Source organism: Ruditapes philippinarum, unplaced genomic scaffold (genome assembly GCF_026571515.1).
Source record: "Ruditapes philippinarum isolate M1 unplaced genomic scaffold, ASM2657151v2 ctg8667_1_1_1_1, whole genome shotgun sequence".
Classification (NCBI taxonomy): domain Eukaryota; kingdom Metazoa; phylum Mollusca; class Bivalvia; order Venerida; family Veneridae; genus Ruditapes; species Ruditapes philippinarum.
The window spans coordinates 14,610-41,718 of NW_026857698.1; the positions used below are offsets into that span (position 1 = coordinate 14,610).

The 27,109-nt window shown below is 32.7% G+C and overlaps 1 protein-coding gene across 1 annotated transcript; it reads right to left on the minus strand.

Moving 5' to 3' along the window:
* Positions 1-433: 433 nt before the first annotated feature.
* LOC132750616 (uncharacterized) lies at positions 434-19,726 on the minus strand. Its single transcript, XM_060740626.1, has 6 exons — positions 19,622-19,726; positions 13,563-14,022; positions 13,378-13,449; positions 12,591-12,927; positions 1,351-2,877; positions 434-876 (listed from the first exon to the last, which is right to left on the minus strand). Exons 2-6 carry the CDS (start codon positions 13,974-13,976, stop codon positions 434-436), a joined length of 2,793 nt encoding a protein of 930 aa, XP_060596609.1. The 5' UTR covers positions 13,977-14,022; positions 19,622-19,726.
* Positions 19,727-27,109: the final 7,383 nt, after the last annotated feature.

A 27,109-nucleotide genomic window follows, 5' to 3' on the forward strand; every position in this document is an offset into this window, starting at 1 on the left:
TTTCATTTCCTTATCCTACTTTTATATCCATCACATTCCGTGAAATATTTTAGTCTACAAAACTAGTGAAATGTATCAAAGTGTTTAAGAATTATGTTAAGCATGTAAATTCGGAATACAGTCCTCATAACAGGGTATAACACTGATAGAAGTAATTGATTGCTTAAAAGATTCATTATATATATATGTATATATATGTAATTTGGTGAATTTTTTCTTTCTTTTGAATGATTTTATTTAGAAACAATTGTAATTAAATTAATGGTAATTGATAATTATAGTAACAGTATTGTTTATTTACAAATTACCAAACAGTGAAGTTTCATCAATCGCCAGTGCGGTCATTTTGTATTTTAAGTTTCTGTTATTTAATTGTTTTCATTTCAAAGTATTGAAGTAATTTCTTCAGTTTATTTCATAATGTTTTTCTTGTTTATTCTATTCTTGGTTTCATTGTTTTGAACTCAATCAGCCGCCCGTAGTTGTTGCTGTCCTCTATAACATGAAAAGTTTTTGAACTCCGAATATATTCTCTAACACGCTCATATTCTGTATCCGGTTTAGTGTAGGCCATCACTACTGTTACTGACTGCGGCAGATTTTTCAGCACGGTAATAAAGTTCTGTAAACTTCCTGCAGACATTTCTATCTTCTTCAACTGCACACGTTCAATATTCAACATGTCACGTGACAGTAACAATGAACTTTCATCTAGATTGATTTCCGACAACGTAACATTAACTAATGACGGTGTTGTTATATTTAATTGTAGCCTCCCAGGTAACGTCGACAAGTGTAACTCTGATAGAGTTGAATGTTGAGACAAGTCCAAGTAAAATCCCTTACAATCATCCTGGTCGTCAAGTTCTTCAAAGTCTACCAACACCAATGTTAACTCTTTCATTGATTTTTGTCCGGATATAAAATTGAAAACTGTTTCCAGTATTTCGTGAGATAATCTGAAGCTTTGAATATATAAATATTGTAAGTTTTGTAATCGCGCAAAAATTTCACTAAGATTTTCTTCATCATATGCCCATTGACCAAACAACAAAGTTACGGCCTGTAAACTTGGAACAAATATCCGGGTTATCTCAGCATCCTCCCACTCATTCAAGTCACCACTATAGTAAAGTTTCTGTATATGACTGAAATCTGTGAGAGAGAATAAATCTATAATTTCAGGTAAACTGAAGCAAGTATTGTCGAGGTCTATATAAAGTGATTTCATGTTGGTTTTATTTTGTTTTATCAAACGCTCTAACTGATTATTGTACACGCTGTTCGCCATAATGAAGAAATCTTGTAAACATAATTGAATATTTTTACTTTCAGGCATTTCTTGTAAACACGACATGAACATGTCCTGTACGTTAGACAATGAGGCCCAGTTATCTGTTCTAGTTCTATACTTGCGTGTTTTCTCGTCATCATTTATCACAGACATCAAATCATTTGATATTGCACACATCCGGTCAGCATTCATTGCACTTATAAATTCACAAATTATTGACATGTCTAGAATGTCATAAATATTTCTACATTTTTCTAAAACAGTTTTCATAGCATCATTTTCAGAGCTTATAAATATGGCAGCAAAGAATTCCTGAACTGTTTTGTGGGAAAACGAAACTTTACTAAACTTTTTTGTTAGTGTTTTAGATGTACTTTCTGACAACATTCCTGAGTGAAGGGTGAATTTCATCTCGTCTGGTGTGAGGTGTTTTTCGGCGACTGATCCATCAAAAACCAGCGTGTTTTCCCTTGTTTCATTGAACAATGTATAATAAGATAATTTTCCTAAAAGCATCAGGAGTTTGAAATATTTTTTACAGTTTTCATATTTAGCAAGGCATTCTGAGATGTCACTGACAGGCGTTTCCTGCGATATTTGAAGTTCTCCGTGCTTCTGAATCGTTCTTGATAAGAGAAACTCGACTATATTTATATAGAGATCAAATTTTGAATTTCCTATTTGAACACCGTCACACCATAAACAAATTGCATATATCAAAAGCAGGGGCACAGAAATAAGTTCATCGTTTTCTCTGCTTTTGATCCCTGAAATGAACTCATAGACATCCAATTGTAATGCATGATTGTTCGGGTGAGATTTCAATCTTTTTAATATCCTCTCTGTAAGTGTAACTGCCGACTCGTAATTTAGTTCTGTAAGTTCTATCTTTTTACCTAATTGACTCGAATTGACATCCAAAACTCCAAATTTCCATGGTCGAGTGGTTGTCAGCATTGTACACTTTTCTCGGACCTTCCTATGAGGGATCGATCGTGGCGGTGGCCTCTTACATTCATTATCGGGGTGTGTCCATTCATCTAGTCCATCAAGTATAACTAGGCACTTCTCATTTTTCAAAATTTTACAGAGGTCACCTATTGAAAGCGGTTCTTCCACACCCAATTCTGAAACAATCTTTTCAAATATGAGCTCATCTATACAGCATAGATTCCCCGCATCTCGCAATATGACCAGAAATAAGAAATTAAATTCTTGCATACAGTCAATATCACCCTTTGACAAAATATCATTTAAGTCTTCGTCTGGGCAATGAGCTTGGCACCACACGTTTGCCAGATACTTTGAAAATGCAGTTTTTCCAAGTCCAGCATTAGCGAATACATAAATTTCTCGATTTTTCTTTTTTTCAGTTTTAAAAATCTCTGATAATGATTTAACTGGTAATTTTGCCTCATGTCTCGCCTGTGTTCCGTCCTTTATCGCCGGTGTTGATACTAATGAGTTCAGTTCCGGTCTGATATAGAAAGAAGCCAACGGAGTGTCTTTCTCTTCAAAAAGAGGCGACAGGAAAACTTGACTGTGTCTTTCTCTGTAGAATGTAATCAAGTCACGCTGTAGCTCTGAAATATAGAAAAAAACGTATATTTTTTACTACAGAATTTGAATTTAATCAAATAAAAGATTATATATTATATATTATAAAGTTCTTATTTCTTATCAAATACAAATCATCTTTGAATATTAAGCTTAACATAAAATAAGTATTGCAATATAACTAGGCAATAATCATCAGTGTAAATAATATAAAAAAATAGAAATTATATTGATAATACATTTAATCTCACTGTCACACGGATTAAAACACACACAAAGAAAGAAAGAAAACAAGAGCCATGTCAACATGGCCATCCCCGCCGAATGTGTTTGCTCATTGGAAGAATGTATATGTAGTAGAGCAGAATAATTCAATTTTAAGAGGTCTTTTGGTAATGAAAACTGTAGTGATTACAGATTTGAAACCTATGTGAATACTGATGGCTGAAAATAACTAAGGGCAATAACTGAAAAATAATGCAGGGTAGGTTATCATTCTTGTGTGCTGCACCCCTCCTCAGTAAAATCTATCCACCTATGAAGTTTCAAGTTGATTTTTTGAGATAAGCTCCGGACAAAATAGTATGAAAACTAACAAAGGGCAATAACTAAAAAAATATATATCAGTGTCAGATTAATTTTAAAATTACAGTCAGATATACCGTCAACAAGGTCAAATAAAAAACACCGGTAGGGTATGCAGCAGCGCTATATAGTAATAATGATAATAACATGCCTGTGATTGTTTAGGGGCATAATTATGTAACATTTTCTTAAAGGCCCATTAAGCCTCAGAAATGCTTTTGGTGTCCTGTTACAGTTTCGAAAATGTTATTAATTGGCAATATGACTGAGACATATTTCCCTTCTGTTGCATTTTAGCAATGGGTACAGTTATAGTGAATTAGTATTTTGTATGGAAGTCAATATACTACTTTGTTTAATTTTTTCTACTTTTATGACAAATAATTTCTCTTACAGCACAAGTACTTTGCTCAGATGAGAAACATTTAACATTCTTTAAACCCATTTTATTTTTAACGATAACATAGAACTCAAAAGGAAAACTATTCATTTCTGAGTCATGATGGTCCTTTAAGAAACACTAAACAATGCTACTTGTAATAGGATTATTCATATAGGCAAACTGCTATCTGAACATAAATAATTAATTGAACTATTTTGTTCATGTCTTCTTTAAACTACTGCATGTATATATAGCAGCAAAAAACACTATAGTAGTGACTGTTTTATTAGTATATGGCTGTTCCGCGGTTCCAGAACATTCTGGTGGTAAAATATCCGCTTCAGGTAATTCTCCGTAGATTTTGCGCAAATGCTCAATTACGATTATGTAAAAAGAAAATGGTATTTACCCGCTGTACTCCAATTGTCACCCAATTGATAGATACCATCTCTGACCTTTTATTTGAATAACAATAGGTGCGCTTTTGTTAACAAATAGGTTGTGGTGAATACTGTCCGTTTAGGATAATTATTTAGTGACGCGTCGGTCAAGTCCACTATTACGGTGTAAAAGTGGACTTACACTGTATTTGTTATCTGTAGGGAAGCAAAGTAACGATATAAATTAAAATATCGACAAATTTATCAACTGTCAGCGTAACGCAGTAGGTAAGGATATCGTCTGTTAATTTTCTAGTTAAATATCAATGCAAGACAGTCAGACTTTGATTGTTTTTCTTTTCGCAAATATTTTTTTTGTAAAGATTATAAGAGTTGTGTTATTTTCTTATTTCAATATTTTTTCTTTCTTTCCTTCTTTTCTTCTTTTTTTATTTTTTTATATATTTCAATGTTATATTTATATATATATAACTTATCTATTTATTTCCTAACAATTATTTTCAATTCAGTTCAATATTTTGAAAAACAATACATTAACTTCATTCCGATGATTCCGAGTCCGTCAACACGTCCTCACCCTCCTCCGATGTGTCTGTTTCCTCGTCACTAGAGTGCAATTCTATTACAATCTTTTCTATTTCGGCATCAACTGCGATGTCTAGCTCCCAGTACTGTTTTTCTATTTTTTGAACATGTGAAATACAGTTGTGCCAAAAGTCAACTGTGATGGATGATAAAGCCTCTTCTGTTTTCTGAAGCAGCGCCGTCATGTTGAAGGTTGTATTTTGTCGCGCAACAGATCCCTTCACACCTGCCCACACAAGCTCTATGGCATTAAGATCAGCATGATATGCTGGAAGTCGTAAACCTTCATGGCCATGATCTTTCAACAGGCTGTCAAGTACATACCGGGGCGCTGGTCTGTTACTCTTACATAGCTGCAGTAGCTGGGCCTTCAACATGTTATCTTCAAAAACAATACCATGACGACGTAACCAGTCTTGAATTTCGGCTTTACGGTTGGCTTGAGTAGGACACTTGTCGGTTTCAAGATTATGGTACGGAGCGTTGTCCACTATCAAGACTGACCTTGCTGGCAAATTTGGAACAAGTTTTTCTCTGACCCACTTTAGGAAATTTTCGCCGTTCATTTCACTGTGATAATCTCCGGTAGATGACTTCGATTTAAACACCAGTGATGCTCCTTCAATAAAGCCATTTTCGTTTCCGGCGTGTACCACAATTAAACGATCCCCTTTATTCAACGGCGATTTAAGTCCAACAAAAGTTGACTGCCAGGATTTTGCAACCGTATGGGAAGTGTGAAGGAATGTCTCGTCTGTATAGTCAATGCTTTTGCCTTCATCCCTGTACTTTTACTTTTTTATTGTCTCAGGAAGTGAACTCTGGCTGCAACTATATCTGAACGCTCAATAAGTGCACTTCTGTTTGACTGTGTTTTTCTCCATACAAAACCGAGTTGATGCAAGGTCTTTCTTAGACTCTCTTTGCCGCCCTTGTAGCCGATTTTCTTGTGTAAGGCTTCTTGAAGGGTCTTAATGTTTGGGATGCGTTTCTGTTGCATAAACATTTCTTGCATTGTCCGTCGAACCACACCAAGATCAAAATCATCCAAGATGACTTTGTCTTTCCTAACCTTCCTTTGAGCAGCCGGCTTGCTCATCATCTTTTGTATGCGATATAACGTGGCCTGTGAGACACCGGTCAAGTTTGCAGCCCTTTCCATGGGTGATGACAATGGAATCTGTAATGCACCAGACTGCTTTTCATCTTTACAGACCTGAAATATGGAAACATATGAATGAATATCAACGATTTAGGCTAACTATGGAAAACCAACAAAAGAGTATATAAACACACAACATGCCTTTATAACATGATGCAGAATTTTCTTAGACAATTCGTCGTAATTCTGGTAATTACGACCAGAATTCAATGAAGCCATATCTAGCAAGTTAAGTTAGTGCAACCTTATACTGAATACTGAACGGAATTCATAAATATTCAAAAAATGTTTCAACTATAGTTCATTTGACACGAAATACTCGTGCACTGTGTAAGTACTATGACTACTACATACAACACACTAGACAGTTTTAGAAGTCATTATTACCACAAATTTACCAGTATATTTGAATGATTACATATTATATATAAAACTACCTTTATATTCCAATTAATTTGCATCTAATGTAAATTAATAAAAAATATGGAAAGAAAAAAAGAAAAAGTAAAACAACTTGTGGGGCTCGAACTCATGATAAAATTCACGTTTATTCGCATCCCAAGGACTATACTACCTTTGCTATCAAGACATTTCAAATAATTCTTGTTATCTTGTTTTATATTCGCTTCTAAAAATCCTGTTTTACCTATACAGACAAAGGTTGTAAACCTTTGTGTACACAAAAAATGAAACGTCAATCTCACATTATCATAGTGGCACAGTAAGAATTAGATAGGTCAAGGATCTATGCATTGTTTACATCCGAATTATAATTTACCGATACATATGCCCGTCTTTTCTCCGGTGATCAGATTAAATGAAAAATAAATATTTTTATTCATGCAGTGGTTTAATCATAAATAATGCAGACAAAGAAACAAAACAAATTCTTACCAAACTATTTTTTTTTGTATTTTCTGATCGAAAAGCTGACATTCAATCGGTTAACGACAAACAACAACAAGTAGTTCTTAAAACAGCTTAAAACTAGCGATTTTAAAGAAAGAAATATTTTTATTTACAAGTATCCAACAAATTACAACGCATTCAAAGCTTAAAAGTAGCGTTGGCTTATAGAATTGTCAATGAATGCACACTCACAAATTATGCGGATGAATATGATTTTAATCAATGAAAATGCTATTTTTAGCGATATCGATTACCGAATACTACACAAAAAAAATTTGACTGTCGAGTAGTGGAATACATGTATATAGATTCTTCATGTCGGACTGTTTTGGCGAGAATATTTTCGCAAAATTATTTACATCAATTTTAAACAACAGGTTTATCGTGAGCAAAATACCTCGAAATTAAAAAGGATTACAAACCCGAAATGCAATGGAAATTCTAAATTTATAATTACATGATTTTTTTCAGGCTTTTTCGTATAACTTTCTCGTGATGAAGGGGTAACGCGCTGGTTTAGAGTGTGAGATGTCTTGGGTTCAAATCCCAGTCGAGGCAACTATTTTTTGTTATTTTTTTCTTAAGTTTCTTTGTAAAGAAAATAACCACGATATCCAAGGATGAAGTGTGACTGTCATAAAAAATGAACATAAATGATTTTTTGATGCAACTCCAGTTATGCAAAATTTCGTATGTATCAAACTCTGGTGCCCTGTAAGATATATTATTGTACATAAAAATATACTTATACTGGAAAATACAGGTATACAGTACGATTTAGATTGCAAAGATCAGAAAATACCACAGAGCTTGCAGCCCTTTGATTAATTGAAAGAAGCGTCACATTCCTTGTTTACAGCTCTCGTCTGGAGTTTCCTGCTTATGTAATAAGTGAACTGTGAAACCAACACAATTTGATAGCTATTTCAAACACATGCTCTGACATATGTCAATAGGTATATTTAAAGACTTTTAAATCATATGGCGCGAAAATACACTTAAATGGCGCGAAAACAAGTTAAAAGGCAATGGCATTAACGCAACAATGCAGAGACCGATTTTGACCACAGAGGCTTGAAATTCTATCAATAATCGTTCAAAAGTCCGATTCCCTTCAACATATACTAAATATGAGCTAAACATTTAGAGTTAATTAGAATTAAGAAAAGTTTGTAATGTTTTTACCGTTTAGCAATGATTTCGTGCAGGCTCTAGTCATTCTAAGGAAAATTTAAGCATATTTATTTCTAACAAGTATATTAGATTCATTAAAAAACAAAAACAAACAAAAAAACTAAAGCCAACATTTATATAGCTTAAAACAGCCACTTTAAACTCGGAAGAGGATTAATTTTAAGTTGTTGTTAGGAGATTGAAAAAAAAACTGTACCTTTAAAATTAGTTCACAAAAATGCACGAGAACCATATGCAGTTGAATTGTCTGGGAGGTATCCGTGAGTGTCCGCTTAATATAAGCATATGTTACGGGACCATCCGTTACAATAACAAAACAGATTACAATCTTGGTTTCCAAACGACAATTGAAGCATTTTCATAATATCATAAGCATAAGTAGAGTATCATTATCTGCAGCATGATTATCATCATCAGCAGCACTATTATCAGCAGCAACAGCATCATTGTCAGAACAACATCATAATTATCAGCAGCATTATATAAGCATTTCTCTAATTTAGTTACATTTTAAACATGATGTATGGTGACATTGACTTTCTTATCCTTAAGAGATTTAAGTGATTTAAGGAAATTTAAGTGTGAATGGGGGCGGAGGGAGGGGGTATAATCTTTGGGGACATTTTGCGAAACATAAGGTCGGTCATCCCATTATAACTTGATCATTTTAATATGTCAGGCATACCATTATCATTTAAGGGTCATTTCTTGAAATATTAGACTATGGGAAAATCAATTCAATAGTCTAACTAATTCTTGTATTCCGTCCATAGTGAGTTTAGATGGCTTCCAATCTGTATCAACAGGAGCTTGTTACTAACAAAACCGAATATTTTCAATTCGAGAACTGAATGGTAAAGTGTTTTTGTCAAACAATACTATTTTGTGTTTTTAACAATCATAACCCCTAATACATCTATACAAAAAATATAAGCAACATATTTTCATTATAAGTCACTCTTACATGGAGATGCTTTGGTAGTTTAGCGCGGAATTTTGTACTGGTGTTACTCTTCAGGAAGGATGGTTAGGCAACTACCCGCCTGTATGACTGAAATACTGTTGGGAAAAGGCGTATAATGAAACAAACAAAACATGATAGTTGCAAAGGCATCGTAACTCTTTGCTAATATTTTATGAAATGTTAAATTATCGTAACTTGAGTTGCATACAGTTTTCCATGCTGCAGTTTAATGTACAATTTTAAAATTGTAATGGAAAACTGTTGTGACTCAGATCATTTCTTACATATCAGACAGGATTATCTACAGTTAACACAGATGCTAGAATCTTATAGTCTTTATCCTGTGCATTGTTTGTTTACCTTTAAACTTAAAATGCAGTTTTACTTTGAGGAATTGCTTCACATTGATAAAACATTCAATCATCGTCGTATACTCATGCTTGATTAACATGTATTCGACGATGTATTTCAATAACAATCTTTGTTCTATTTCAAAAAGACTTGAGAAATACTTAAAGGTCAAATTTAAAGAAAAGCCAGAATTTATCGGTTAAACGTTATTTCCACAAGAAATTGGTAATATTATAAGTTAAATATTGTCTGATTATTATATTGAGCCGGAAAACGGTAGATTTTATGACTTTTATTCGTCTTTTTATTTTTTCGTTAAGTGGCTTACCTCCCTTGTTTAAACTACGCTGTGACGTCATTGGTGAAATGTCAGTCCGCCATTACATGTATACATGATTAGTTAATTTTGTTTTTCGGGCATTACATTCTTCGGATTTTTGTTTATTGTGTATTTTCATGTTGTTGGATATTTACATGTGGATTAGTTATGGTTTTGTGTGCTGCCTGTGGCTGTAATTCTCTCTCAGGTCGAGAAAAGGTGAATTTTTTTGGATTTCCGAAAGACAAGAAACTTCGAAAAGTTTGGTGCAACCTTCTTGTTGTTTTTTTTGTGTGACAGGTTTAATGTTTTCATCTAATTATACATACAAACTGTGACATGATCAACACGATTTTTTAACTATTACTTTCTAAATAATTAAGTACTTGTATATAAAAAACGGACATCATCTACCTTCAAATCTGTTCAATATTGTTACTTGATTCAAACATTTTAAAAATCAAATAGATATTTTATTAATTCACATTTAAAAACCGGAACGTATTATGATATATCATAATAATCAAATTATTAATATCTAGATTTGGATAACATGGGCGTATCATTTAATATTCATGACAATGTGGCCACAGTAAAATCCCTACCTTCTATGATAGTTACTGTGTACGTCATCAATATGGTATACATTAAGTTTGGAATAAAACCTTTATTGGAAAAGATGGATTAAGAGATAAGTTGTTGTTGCTGCCAAAGCAAAACAAAAAGGATCTTTGCCTCCATGCTTTGATAATGCCATACAATATTTCAAATCCATTCAGTTACTAGCACGTTCCTAGAAAAGGGTCATGCCCAAAATAAACAAATTAATACCAATGACATATTTTACTATTGTTGTTATTTTTTCATCTCTGTTAGATTAATTTTGCCTATTGTAAAAATACAACAAACGAATAATGTTAACAGGTGATGATTAATTTTTTTCAAAGATTATTTTATATCCGTATCCTACTAAATGTTAAGACTATCATATTTATTTATGAAACACTCATTAAAGTTCTTTCTTCAATATTTCTTATGAAATGCCAACAAAGATGTTTTTCAAAAAAATTGTTTCCTTGTTAATATTTTGAGGCGTTATTTACTTCAGTGGCATCAAACTATAGTCTTAAATAAAAACTGTGCCACAGCAGTACACTTAGGGAGAAGAAGACATGCATTCAATGTATTTACCTATAAAATCATGTGAGCATGCACTATTATTGTGTTTTAAATATTCATGATTTATTGAGCCATTCAAAAATGGATGAATTGATGACCATGAGAATTTTAGAATTAAAACAAAAATGTCTAATGACATCATACTTAAAGCCTTATAACGTCGGTCTCTTTAATATACAAACACGTATGACAAAACGAAAAACTACAAAGTCAAATATATATTTCTATCCTTTATTGTTTCTTATTATGGATATTGTTATTTTGGGGCATATAAAAGAAAAATGAAGATGTATAAGGATGCAAATTACTGTGTTCCTTGTGAAACTGCACATGCAACTAATCTATGGCTAGTATTCTCCAGCTAATAGTGGGCTATAATTATTAGGTCAGCAAGAAGAAACTAATTACTCAGTGTTCAATAAATGTTTTTTGAGGAATTTATAGCAGCAGCTAGGTTAATGATTTGAAGTACAAATGTAGAGGGGAATCCTACCCTATATGTATTGGGGCACAATGTTGTTATGGTAATGGATGCAACATTTTCCACTGAATGTATTCACATGAAATGCACAAATGTAGTTATCATAATTGTAGGTCACTGTCCTCTAGCATGATTTTTACTGACCCATATTCCCCTCTGGGAACTAAAGCTTTCGTATTACAATGTTCTGAGTACCCTAGTTCGATATCCTTTATCACTGAAGGTTGATGAAAGTTAATGCAGGTCAATATGCAAGGCTCATAACTAAGGCATTGATTTTGACTAAATCATATACCTTTGTAAAATAAGAAAACTTATGGTTTGAGTTTTGTGATCGACAATCATCGGAGGTATTCATTTGAAACTCAAACATCGTAATAGCAGGGGCATAGTGCCATTTGACAGCCGTCAAAAGTTGCCCTTGTGCCCCATTTAATTGTTGTCAAATTTTTCTGGTCCTTCGGGATCATTGACTCCGGCACTTAAGTTACAAAATTAAAACTTCAAGGGCCTGACTGGTGGCATGACCCTTTTCGACATCAAAAGCCTTTACGAACGGGTGGATAATGATTTAACATAGAAATCATTAAGATTTTATGAAAAGGTCAATTGAACTTAAGTGTATGGTATTAATGCCTTTTGTGGAAATCTGCTTAAATGTAAAATATTGCAGTTCTGGACATTGTATTTTCTAGTCAAATATTAATGCAACTGTGTATCTTATGTTGCCATCTATATGAACAAAGTTACAATCTAGACTAGTGTAAAATACCATCCATAGTGTCATTCGTTCACGGAGTCGAACTCCGCAAAGAAAGAAAAGCAAGATTTTGTGTTTAAATACCGGAGATTTTAAGATTTGTTTGTACACAGTATTGGCACCCACATTTTATTCGTTAATGAGTTAATGACACGTTTTAGTTACACATAAATAGACAAAGTTAAGTTAAAAATCGAAAAACCAAGTCAAGTAAAAATGAGTTGATGTATTTTAATATTCCAATGTTATTTAAACTGCTTGAGTGAATGCGTGTGTGAAATGATTGTCTAGAATTGAACTTTAATAAAATGTGTGAGAAGACGAAGTATATATATAGAAATGCGTCCGGCTGGGCATTTTATGATTTAAGCATTTAAAACTAAGAAAGAAAGGAACAAAAAGCATATACGCATGCACGCATACACGCACTCTAACCTCAAAAATCACAGGAGCATTGTATTTCTTACCTATTTTGCGCTGCTGATAGTTGTCTGCTTCTGGCAATTGTTGTTCTATTTTAGCTATTTTGACATTAACCGTTTTCAATTCTTCTTTGTTGTCCGAAGTACGTTTTCTTGTTTCAGCTTGTTCTATGGCTAGCGTCTCAATAGTTTGTTTCATTTCTTTTTGACCTGTTTTCAACTGTTCTAAATCTGTTTCTACTGATTTGTCAAATTTGTTCCATTTTTCAATTTCATCTGTTACCCTCTTTTCTGTACTGGGATCAAGAGTACAGAATTGAAAATCAGTAATTGTCTGCTGAAAGTCTTTGATTGGGTACACAGTATCAATTCTCAGAAGGATCTAGAATATAAGCGTGATATATGAATACTTAAGAAATAATTCGCATAGATATGTAAAGATAGATGGCATATATTAACTCAAACAAAAGTACCGTATTCTCTTATTTTTATTTCGAGTCTAAATACAAGCAAATTATTAATTATAATGAATGTCGCAAGGTAATGATTCCATGTGTTCGTTGAAAAAGTATAAGCAATAATTGTAACGAAATATTAAATGTTAATAAATAAGCATAAATAACTTATCAGATGTAAACAAATTATGCTTGTTTTAGGCTTAAATTGCTTTACATGGTTTCTTTACAAAGGATATTCAGATTTTCATTATTTTGCATGGTATGAAATAACCAACCTACATTGTTATACGTGGAAAATATTGAATTTATCTTTGGTGCCATTTCTAGTTACTCAATATGTATATATAGTAACAAGATATAATTTATCTTTATACCTGTTCGATTTCATTCCACTTGTTTATAAAGCCATTATGTTGTACGCCTGTAGTGGTCGATATATGACAAATCTGAAGATATTAAAAGTAATTTTCAAAACACTTGTCTTATGCTGAAATAAATATAATAACTTTTTTTATTAAATATACTAAATTGAATCAAGAAGTGTGATATTATAACTTACCTCGTTCCTGTGGTTCTTCAGTCTACAAATGTCTGCCTCGATGGAATTATCACTTTGTGCTGGTGAAATGTTCCAATTAAAATTTGTATTTAACTTGAAACATTTCAGGTTTCTCATGAGACAAATGATAAGTGTGATGTCCAAATCAGACGTTGAAACAGAGCCTTGTGATGGATACAATAAATCATATTGCACCTGTGTTATTATCTTTCGACCCTTTAGTGATTTGATTGTTGTCTTTTCTTTGGCAAGACTTGCACTGAGTGTTGTTGATTGGGCTGCAAGTTCCTGATCTACATAATTTCTTAAACTTGTAAGCCCGCCATCTATAATTAGCATTTGTAGGCGGAATAGGAAGATACGATTATCAGCTATCTGTGCCGAAGATGATGTACCAGGTTGGGAAGCAGCCATGACAAGACATTACATTTCATGTCAGTTTATTATAATGACATCAGATCTGTAAAAGACAACGTTAAATTTTAGAACTTAAGTAGATCAATATCAAGTTGAAGCACTTGAGCTTAAACTACTTATTTTACACAATACATCACAGTTGTTTGCAATGACCAGTGTATCAGACGCCAAACAAGTAATTAATTTTCATTCGCACAGGCTCAGTAGACTGTGTATATTAAATGAGCACGACTCTCATAGTTCCCTTTTTATACGCCCGAATAAATTTGGCGTATATTATTATGCACCAGGTTGTCCGTCCGTCTGTTAGCAGGTTTTCATGTCCGGTCTGTATCTTTTGAACCGGTAGAATAAACTTGAAACTTCTTGGCAAAAATGTTAGTCATAATGAGACTATGTGCAGGGCGCAGATTTGACCTGCCTCAGGTCAAGGTCACACTCACATATTGTATACATTTCAAATTTGTGCCCGCTCTGTATCTTTTGAACCAATGGAAAGATGTTTTGCAAAATACAGCACTTATATTGTGACGGTGTGCAGAACACAAATTCTGACTTCCTAAGATTAAAATTTGAGTTAATTGACATATATAGACTTATATCGGAATTTGCGTGTCCGCTCTGTAGCTTTTGAACCAGTGGAAGGAAATTGAAACAACTTTGAAGTAGTGTTAACCATAATGTACAGAGGGCAGGTTTTACATTATTGAGGCCAATGTCAACGTTACACTTAGTCATTTTGTATCAATATCAAACTTTTGTGTCTTTTTTTTATCAAACCGTATATTTTATTTTTTGTTAAGATTATTATAATTGAGGAAATTATAGGTTTATTATTATTTTATCGTTTTGAAATAAGACAAACTTATTAATAGAAACTGATATCAGTTAAAATATGTAAATATACTAAGTAACAATAAGTTGTAAATGATTAATATAAAATGTAAATTTTTCAAGGCAATTGATCAATACTTTGGACAAAGATGATGCCTAGAGTACGTAATCCAAGCTGTTAATTTACAATTCTATCCTCTGCTTTGTCATTTTGTGGGCGCAGTTTTCCTCTTATTTAAAGACTGATATGAGTAGAAGGGCTGATGTAAAGTGGCTATACCTGTTTTATTATACATTAAAACAAACTAAACCTTTTAAGGTATAAATACCAATACGTTGCATGAAATTTAGCCTATGCCTACCACTACATTTGAATTGCTGAATTTTAAAAACTTTAACAAAGTTTGGTAATCAGAAAACATTTTGATACCCCCCCCCAAATATTATACATGTTGGATATATATTTTGCATGAAGCATTCCTCTTCGGCACCTACAAAATTTATATAAATCATGCTCCTTGGGGTCAACATTGGCCCTGTCGCATGGGTCACATAGATAGAGAAAATTAATTTCACGTATGTATTTTAATGTGAAGTTACAATGCCTAGATCTTAGTTATTTGACATGTATAACTACATAGAAGAACCCTACAATTGTTGACTGATATTGAAATAGGTTTTGCCCAATAGGTTGATTTGGTGGTTAGGTCTCACACAGTTTACATTTACCCAGATTGATATAGTACACATGCTTTAAAAGTCTTTTCCTCCAATCTACAACATGCAGGGCATAAAATTTTAGCATGTATCATCACTTTGTAAAAGTAACATTATCAGTTTTATACAAATGATAAACATTAGATGGATATCTTTGTAAGAATTGATGTTAAAATGTAAATGGAATAATGAAAAAAGAAAATTATTTGCAAGCAAAGCATTTTGATTTTTGACTATTTTTTGGCAAAATATTTTGTGCTTTTGAATTTCTTGTATAATATCATTTATAGTTTTATTTGTTATTTTGAACTTTTATCATTTAAAACCGTTTTTGTTGTTGTTTTCAGTGAGTATATATACCATGTGACAATATCATAGAGGTTAATAATCACCAAAATTATTTTTAGGGAACAATTGATGACATGTTTGTGGATGTGTACTCTTAAGCGAAAGCTGTGACATATTATTTGTCACTAAATATTTATGTGACAAGAGCTAAGTTCGTTGGCATGTATCAAGATCTTATTATTGATAATTTAAATAAAACATGTTACTGACGACATCACTTGTTATAACATTTCCAGGGCTTTTGACCTTGTGGACATTGGAAGGGGTACTAAATAAAGCAAATTGTCCTACTCATTTTTATGATATTGCGTTGATACAGATAAAATTATCTAAATTTAGAACTTTATCAACCAAGAAATCATCATGTGGAGTGATATGAAGCGATCTTAATCTAGTTTGTATGTTATAAAGTAATTGATTATACGTGTAGATCATTCGTACCAATAAGCAATGACGTAGACATAATTAGTAAATAACGAAATGTTGGCAGTTGACTTAATGATAGCATCTAATAAATATCAATATTTATATAAATGCGGTATTCTTGTAAATGCAGCACTTTGATTCTAATTTTATTGTGTACTTAAAATTGTTGTGGCCATGCATAAACAACAATCTAACTTTGTTGTCTAAATAAGCAATGTTGTTGCAAAAATAAGCAATATGGTGGATTTACCGAAAGAAAAAGATGACATCAAAATTTAAAATGTACATTACAGTTTAAATATAATCAGTTTCCCATGTTTGTTTTGTGACAAGAAATGTCAATACTTGTTACAGAAGGGTCCTGCAAAATATATAAATAAAATGTCGGTATTCCTCATAAAATACTTAAGAGTAACCTTCTAAATAGTAAGGCAATGCTTATTGCAAAAATACACAGATGAAACAAACAGTGTTACATTGGTAAATAAACTGAATAGCCTAACAGTTCATTGTCAGTAGAATATCGGAAAGTTTACGAAGGTTGTAAAATACTAGATATAGAACGCACCCTTATTACAGTCAAAATACTAAGATAATTTGACCAATGCCTTAATAAGTATTTGTCGCTTTCTGTTTGAACATATTTTGGTTTAAACATATATATTTAAGCTCGATTGCGGAACAAGTTCTTGCACCTTATATTAATCACTTTCGAGTACGCTTCTTCGAACCAACCAGTACTGGTGTCAAATGAAGAAACACGGTCGTGAACCGATAACGGCTCGAACCCATTTGAATATATTTATCATTCGGATGCGTTATTTCTTGTTTACATGACGTTATTGAGAATATATGAATTTACATATTGGAACAACAAGCTGTGATTGTTGTGCCATAAGGATATAACTATTGCACAAGCAGAAACGTCTTTTATTTCTAACTTGTCAAACTGATCCAAGAGACATTTGCACGTTTATGAATAACACATATAACAATAGATTCTGTTTCGCTAACGTGCAATTGTATCTTTGGTATCGCAATATAAACGATGGATCATCATCTTGTCATTTCGACTGTTTTTCTCTCATTACAGTTTAATTAAATGTAATTTGTAGAATGCATTAATTGTTATAGGCTTATGTTATCTTATGTGATGATAATATTAGATCATTTTGAACTATAATGCAATGGGTTGGGATATTTTTCGGACTAAACCGCGGCTGTGGTTGAGAATTATGAGTTTATATTACAGGAGAAATATAGTAGGAGTATTGTTTGGCAACTGTAAATATTTGCCCGTGGTTAAGTGGTTGCGAGGCCGAGTGGTTAAACAAGTCGGATTCGTAAAATAATGATTGCTGGGCTCGTGAGTTCAAACACTGTCCAGGAGTAAGGAACGACACTACCATTACTTAATACTGGTTTGTTCCCGGGACGATTCTAAAGTGTTTCAATAAGCTCGAAGCTTCCGACACAATCAGACTAAAACAAATTCGTATAAAACTAACCAAACCACTTCAGCTAGGTCAGTAGTACGTTTTCTGTTACAAAGTAACCAGCAGTAGTTTCTTTTTCTCGATAATAAGGAAGCAATCGACTGTTGTCAATAAAATAAAATGTAGGCGTGACATTGAATGGAATGTAACGTTGAATGGATATGCATGGTATAGAATGCCCACTAAAGAAATTCACTTATCAATAAGGGACAACCAGCCAATTGACTATTGGACATCAATTTTTACTAATTGCCCTTGATATTACCATTCTTTTCAGTTTGAGTGGAAACGTAATGTGCATCATGCAAGAATAACAGATTTGGACTGTTATTACAGATTATTACATTTTACTAATTGTTATCGTTCCCGATATCACCAATTAATGACTACCATAGTCGTTAAAACTTTCATCATCAATATAAAAATGAATTATATCATCAAAATTGTCAAAATCACCTTTTTCATCACCATCATTGTGACATTATAAATGGCTATTCACAACAATAAAATATAACACCATGAAGATTAACCAAGGGCAACTGTTTAGTTTATACTAATTTGATATTTATTTCTTTTTGGAGTTAATGTTTTCTTAAATAGTTCTATAGCATGTTTATTTTTCTAAGCTATACAACGTATGTGTTCATAATAATACAGTTTCGGGAAAGCTATATCCGTGTACACCGAACGAATAAGTCTCTTAGAGGTTTTATATTCGGCAAGAACTATTTACTGTGTAGTGCTTTATATTAAGATAGCTCTTTACGGGACTCAGTGAGGAGCAGAAGCGTGTATGTTGCGGTTGCTGTTATTGGTGGTGTTATTGATGTTTTACTTTCAGCGACTCATTATTTAAGATTTCAGTAGAATTTCAGGATCATAATGTTATGACAAATGGTCAGTTTTCTTTTCAAATAAACAATTTGTCATCATTTGTAAACTATGATGTCTTTCCATAGTATTTTACTACGCTCAGGGAAAATTCCTGTCCATACATGTTTGACCCGGGGGTCAATATTCTGTAAATAATGATTATATCGCCTATTTTGTTACACCGAAAATGTGTTAACAATGTCTTTTTTATATCATTCTTATAATATTCCAAATATTTCAAATATATTTGATTAAACTTGATGTTTCTGCCAGACAGCCGGAACAAAAGGAGCAGCCGGAACTTTGTTTATGTCAAGTCCGGCTTATCCGGCAAGCCAGAGATGATAAAGTAAAACTTGTGCAAAAGATCAAATGTTGTTTTATTCCATAACGTTATTTCCAATTATTTATCACTTCGATCTTCGGCTACTCAGGCTAGCCAGAATAACCGGAATAAAATCATGAAATCATGATGTTGAAATCGGGAATTCGTGAAGATGAGCCCGGAAATTCAAGAAGTTGAAATGTTACCACTGGTCTTGGTACTTAGGTAGTGCGTCTGCTCTCTGGTTTTATGGTCATTTAAGCTCAAATATATCGCCAATTCTGACTTGTTTCTATGAGATATAGGATTAAATGTGCAGAGCCCCGTATGGTGGCACTGTTTATCAGTTGGTATATGTGTGTCTGTGGGAATACTTACTATGGTATTTTGTTGACATAAAGTCGTAAATGAATATTTTAGCTTAAAGGCAACATACCAGAGCGTTTTAACGGATACACTTATACAAGCAGACTCAAACTAAGACCCCTAACCGTCCAATCATGTGGCGTTCTTCGGAATAAGGAGAAGTCGGAACAGCCGAACTAGATGAAAATGTATATATAAATATTGTTGTTCAATTTTAAATTTCTATATATAATGATATATAAATAAAATGGTCCTACCTGAAAAGAACCACCACTTTCATTTTTGAATGAAAATATCCAACTGCATTATGTGTTTTTAATTTTAACTGATATCACATTTGACGACCTGCACCGTGAAGTAACTAATCAAGTTTGGTGAAATAGTCTTATCACGAGGCATGTACATAGAGTTTCGAGCTGAGCTGACATAAACAGACTTTTTGATAACACCGGATCGATTCAGATGATAAATCAAAATTTAATAAAGTTTATATATTTAGTCTTTGCATTATCATTTCGATACCCGTGTGGCATTGATATGGCAGAGATTCAATAAGAGGTTTAAACATAATTGTGGTGCTTATCGGTTCTTTAATTGTTTGTTCATGAAAATAGAGCCATATTTAAATTGAGTCTTTTAAAATGAAACGTGTTTCACCAAAGACAAATAAATTATTTCTATAGTTAGAAATATCAAATTTTACATTTCTTCTATTTTAACTTTATATGTTTCATTTCATAACGCGTATACATTATCCAGCTCCCTCACCAGTCGAAAAGACTGCGTGGGATATGCTGAAAGACTCAGTACGTCCTTCGTCTTTTTGTCAAACAAATGTGTAATAAGCTTGAACCTTCTTATGTAGATAGATCTCATTCAGGACTAGTGAAGTGCGCAAGAATGAAAACCCTGCCATGCATAGTAATTGCCCTTGAATTTTTTATGATTAAATATGAATTGATTTTTTAAGGTTAATTTTGTCAGAAGCATAACATAAAAAGTATATGAGATATTTACTTGAAACTTCAAAGATAGATAAATGTCAATAAGGAAATATGTAGTGCACACGAATAATTGCCATCATAATTTTAAATAGGTCCTTTATAATTTTGTAGGCTTATTTTTTACCAGATCGTAAGTATAAGTATTTCGGATATAAAATTAAAATTTGTTAGGTCGTTTGATCTCTATATTAATTAGGAGTGCAGTGCATAACAGTGAGAACTCTTCCAATCATAGTCTTTTATAATTTCCGTTTGTTGTTTTCTTTTACATTTTTTGTTCAGGAGCATATTGTTATGTTGTTGTTGATTTTTTAATGCTTAATTTTTGTCCGGACAATATCTCGAAAATGTTTGAAATATCAACTTTATACTTTATATCTCACTGAGGAGGAGTACAACGTACAAGTATTATAATAACTCTTCACTTTTTTGTTTCTAAGCTATTGTTCTTTGTTACTTTTCTTACAAACATTTTGTCAAGATCATAACTTATAAATTTAAAATTAAATACATTTGTACTGTTATTGCGTTTTGTTGGATACATGTACATATGGGATGTACAGATGTATGAATTTTTGTTCAGGTGGTCATCAAAAGCATAGCTGTTATATAGTACATCTTTATTATATGTACATGTATTAAAATGTACGTTATAATAGAAAAACCACAAAACGTAGGACCATGCGGTTTGTTTTGATTTAAGAAGCGTTTGTCACCTTAATTCAACATAATAAGGTACTTACCGGGGCTCAGCAGTCACCATTTTCTCGAGGGTATTACTATACAAAGTCACGTGATCCTTCCCGTGATATCTGTTCCTATTCAGCATTTAAGTTCGGCGCACATACATTTCTGCATATCCTTCAAATCAGATAAAAACATTACATTTGTTTGCAGTAATTCATGGTGATACAAATGTATTTGTCCCTAGCAAATATTTCTGAAAACAATTTTTACCTCTTAAATTTTACAATTAAATTCTAATTATTACTCTTAAAAATAACATTTTTATCATCATGTTACATTTATTTCGTCTGCAAAGAGTGTATTGACAAAATTTTCTTAACAAGGTGCATTTAATTTGGCCAAATATATATTCAGAAAGTCAGCATAAATAAAGGATTTTTAGTTTTGTATGTAATTGGATTGAATTAAGTACAGTCAGTATGATGTGATGAGCCTTATGTTGTATACAACTTAATTTAATTTTTAGTATCATATTTCAGTGTTTAAACAAATTGTTTGTTTGTTTGTTTCATTTTACGCCTTTTCCCAACAGTATTTCCGTCATATAGGCGGGTAGTTTCCTAACCATCGTTCCTGGAGAGTTACACCAGTAAAAGACTACCTTCCTCCGCGCTAAACTACCAAAGCATCTCCCGGAGATCGAACCCACGCCAGACAGGTAACTGGATTAGAAATGATCGACTCTAACCCCTCGACCGCCGGTTTAAACAAATCGCTAGTTTAACAAGTACATATATATCTGTATAAACTCTATCTCAACTATATGTAAACGTGAGAACGAGTGCTAATAACATGACGATTATTTCTGTAACACACATCACACGTGTCTTGTTTAAAAAGGCTGAAGTACTCCTATCTGATAGATTAATAACTCATACTTTAACCGAAATCCTGTCGGTCATAAAATGACAAGTGGGCTTAGAGATGACGTTGTAATACTCTTTTGGGGGGCTCTTTTCAGTAAATTATTGTTTTCAAACTTTAACTTGTTAAAGGTGTGTAACCATATTTTTTCAGGCCATACGTTGTATAGGTTCTAAAATTAACTAAAAGGCAAATTATGCCTCAGAAATGCTTTTATTTATGTTTCTCAATTTTTTTTAATTTGGTGTACTTTTTAGTATCCAAAAGGTTACTTATTGGCCAATTTCCTAAACTATATTTTTCACCTTTTATTTTTTTTTGGCAATATGTACAATTATAGTGAATTGGTATTTTGTATGGAAGTCAAAATACTACTTTGTTTATATTTTGCTGCGGACGAATTTTTCTCATAAGCGTTACTTTCATCGGATAACAAGTAGCGAACATTCTCTAAAACTATTATTTAAACATTATACTATTCATGTTTGCCCTTTGTGGGGAAGCAAAATTTAAGAAAATGCAAAATCAATCCCACACTTTTCCTACTTTTCAATTCAATTTGCTCATTAAATATGTTTAATAGAAGTGCTGTAGACACTTGATGTTCTCCTAAAAGATTGGCTGAAAATATGACTTAAAGTGTTGTGAAAAAATATTGAACATCCGGATTGACTTATACAAATGAATCCAATACGATCATTGTGACTCCGAAACATAAGGATAGGGATTCCAACTACATCTTACAAATTGAAATAATGTTTACAAACTGGCGAGCATAATATTATTTCATTCAACGAGTTCAATAAATTCAATAATGAACCTATATGAATATAAATTTCTTTTTATCACTAAACCAAATTAAAGACTGTTTAAAAGAAGAAGAAAATCGTTTTCATTGACTCTCCTATACTGTAGTGAAACGCTAACATACACTGTGTTGGTACAAAACAAATGTCGTTACGTCAAAATATATGCACGGCCTTGCTATACCATTCATACAATTAATTAGCATTTCATTGTAAGTCGATGAGTCTATATGTTACATGTACTCGTAAGGACAACGAAAATCCATTAGCAATTTGATTTATCTCTACCCTGACCTTTTATTAGTTTAACGACGAAAATTGATATGTGTTCATTTTGTGGTGAATGTTTTTTGAACAGTTATGTGATAATTCAAATTAAAAAAAAATGGGTCTTGTAGGAATCAATGCATGACAATGATATAAAACAAATTGATGAAACAAAACGAATGGCGTTCCTTTAACAAATGGCAATTTGCTGTACGATAAATGGACTAAACAATGTACTGGAATAACTCCAGACTGAAAGTAAATGTCTCAGTTCATGCAAGATTTAAAACTATCCATGGTAATCAGTCACAAATTTTTTTTTATCTTGAGTAAACTAATGTACTTAAAGTAGAATTGATTTTAAATGCTTTAATCTTGTATTATGTATCACTTTTGTTTTTTGTTATTTTTCATTTTTAAAAAATAATTTTACTGGCATTGTGAAATTATTGCTCTTTGTTAAAAACGACATATTTACGCGTTACATCAAGTTTATAAAAATTGACAATCACTTATCACAAAAATTGCCATTCTTTCATGTCATTAATAACAATTTTTATCTTATTTTGGTTAAAACGAGTTTGCTATGTCGTGATTTATTGAATAAAAGCTCTCCAACTAAGATCAGTATCTGTTTTAGAAGCATGTGTAAATAGAAACATGCTGACTAAAGCCCTCTCACCAAGATTTATTGAAGTGATTAATTTGTATGACGAATGTTTGAGAACCTTTCAATATGGAAAGATATTAATTGTGTACGTTTATCTCTTTTCAACATTTAGGCCGCGTCTACACCTATCCAAGTCTTGAATGCAAGTATCATATTCTCTTGAATTGGATAATGTAGACGTCGACACCCTACTTGAATGGTTTTAACCAGAAATTATGTGACATCCATGAAGATAATTTCTTGCAAGAAAATTAGTACAGGTTCTATTTTTCTACAAGTTTTTGGCTGTCAAGACACTGATAAGACCGGTTTGACACAAAACATGTGCCCGAAGGTGTGATATTGTTGTTATTTTTACTATTTTTTAACTTTTTGTTGTTGGTTCAGTGTATATGACCTGTGAGTTTCAGTTAATGTTTACAATGTCTTGGTTAAAGGAACAAATCAATACACTGATGCACAGAAGAGCAATAAAAAAGAAAGAAAATGAGATATGTTTATCAATAAGTATAATCAATAGGGATTTTAAATAATCTTGTTCATTTAGTGAATAACGTACATCAAATAAAGAATTTGATTCAATTTATAAGCTCATTTTTTTACATTTTCCATTTTACACATTTCATTGAAATACTCCATTGTTTTAGCTAGTTGCATCATTTTCCCCGCTTTTTTCATTCACGCATTTTATAGAAACATGATAGCATTGCAAAGACAAAGGTATAAATCCTGGACAATCTTAATAAGATAGATAAATACAGAATCCTTAAAGAAAGCCCAACACGGCAAAATTGAAAATGTTGCAGGCTCGGTTTGATTGAGCCTGTTCATGGACGGTACTGGAAAGTGCAAGTTACCGGTCCACGCCCCCTAGCACCGGCTTAAGCAGAATTCAACATTTAAACATGATATAGTAAAATTTTGAATTTAGAAACACCCGCAGATGTGTTCATACGGCGGTTATCATGGAACCTTCAATGTGACACTTCCGTGTCATTCCATGAAAAGCGGCGTATGGTCCCCAAGTAATAAAAAGTGTGTGCCCTAAACGAGAAAACAATGGGCGGAACTAAATAAAATGGAATTTTGAAAGGGGATCAGAGGTTATGAAGACCTTTCAGTAAAAATTGTGCGTGATTATATCTTGAAAGGGCCATTTATTTAGCTTATCTAAATGTGACATGTAAGACACTTGAATAGGTGTATAAGCGGCCTTAGGGCCCGTCTACACCTATCCAAGTCTTGAATGCAAGTATCATATTCTCTAGTGTAGACACCCTACTTGGATGAGTTTTAAAGAGAAATTATGTGACATTCAAGAAGATAATTCCTTGCAAGAAAGTTAGAACACGTTCTATTTTTCTACAAGTTTTGGCTGTCAAGACACTGATAACACCGGTTTGACACAAAACATGTGCCCACAATGTGTGATAGTGTTGTTTTTTTATTATTTTCTGACTTTTTTTACTGATTCAGTGCTCATGATCTGTAAATTTTAGTAAATGTATAAAATATCTAGGTCAGAGGATCAAATCAATAAACTGATACACAGAGGAGAAAAAAAATCAGTTTTTCAAGTAGTCAAAATTGATTATAAATGATCTTGTTCATTGAGTGAATAACTTTCATGAAATAAAGAATTTGCATCAATTTATCAGCTCAACAAATATTTTTCTCACATTTTCCATTATTTTAAAAGAATGTACACATTTCAATTTCATTTACTCTATTGTTTTTAGCTAATTGCATCATTTCCCCGCTTTTTTATTCACATATTTTACAGAAACATGATAGTATTGCAAAGACAAAGGTATAAATCCTGGGCAATCTTAATTAGACATTCCAGTAAAAATTGTGCCTGATTAAATATTGAAAGGGTCATTTATTTAGCTTATCTAAATGTGACATGTAAGAAACTTGAATAGACACGGCCTTAAGAACAAGATTTACTTTACGTGTCATATCTCTAGACTGATACGCAGGTAATAAGATTAACGTGTCATGCCATGACAAGTTGATCTCGCCACCGACATTTATAAAAAAGTGTGTATTATATAGATTATATACCATACCTGTGAAATCTCTACATTATATTTTTTTTATTATTTCTTACATTGTAATTATCCTTCCGAAGTATTAAATATATCGGTTACAACAATCAATCTCTCGCAAGTCGGTATCATGTTTATACATGTATTTCAATAATAGGCTCTGATGGATATTTGAGGAAAAACAACCAAATCATGAACATTTATGCCTACGATTTTTTTTCAAGAGAACTCTACTGTGCAATAGTCAATAAATATTTTTTAAAGATAAATCTACTTTCTATGGTGGCTGGTTTGTGTCATTCGTGTTTTCGCCCCGCCACCCCGCAAAGCAAAAAGTCGAGAATTAGCAAGTTAAATGGCGGGGGCGCGGAGTGAAAACAGGCTAATTAGCGAGAGCGCGGGGCGAAGTTTCTAGAATCTTTCGTAGGGCGACCTGGTTGTTTGTAATGTTCTTATATCTAGGTACTACATAGTGTTATCTTTCACTTTTTTAAACATTTTTTGCCAAATTGCAGTTTTCGGACGGCGTGCATGAGATGCATCTGTTACTTAATCCACATCACTTTTAAATTTCTTACACCACGTGTGACAGATGAAAACGATATTGCATTGTATCCATAAGCACTACCTATTTCATTAAATATGCCTTTCACATGTATACCAAGAATAGAGCGTTTCTTGATATAGGACCCTATTTGGTCAGTGAAAAGATACTTTTCCCAACCAACCACTACACGAGCAGGAAGCGTTAATCGAATTATTGTCAAAACAAGACTGATCTGATTAACACGTGTATTGTATCAATTAAGAGCTTACACAACCATCTATGCGATACATGTACATAGTTCTTGCATAACGTGCATAAAGGCGAGATATTTGCCAAGTTGCATCTCTCGTGATAGATGGATATCAAGGAGCATTTATAGGGCGGTCAGTTTGTTTGTAATAAATTTATCATAGATCTATAATAGTGCTGCTTTCAATGGTTTTTATATTTAGGATCTTCGATACTGCGATTATTTTCTTTGTAATGAATTCATATTATGAAGCTTTAATAGTGCTGCCAGCTTGTCAGTAATAAATTGTATCTTGGAATTTCTTTATTGTGCTGCCAGGTTCTTATCTGATATCTAGGTACTTGCGCCAACGTTGTTTGTAATGTTTCTTATATCTAGTAAATATATATAATGTCAGTACAGGAACTTATAGAGGGACAACCATCTTGCACATAATGGATTTTTATAAAATTAAGAAATTAACCAAGCTGATGATAGTTGGCCACAACTAAATGACCACTCGGACAATACAATATTTGCACTTGATGCCTGAAAGGACC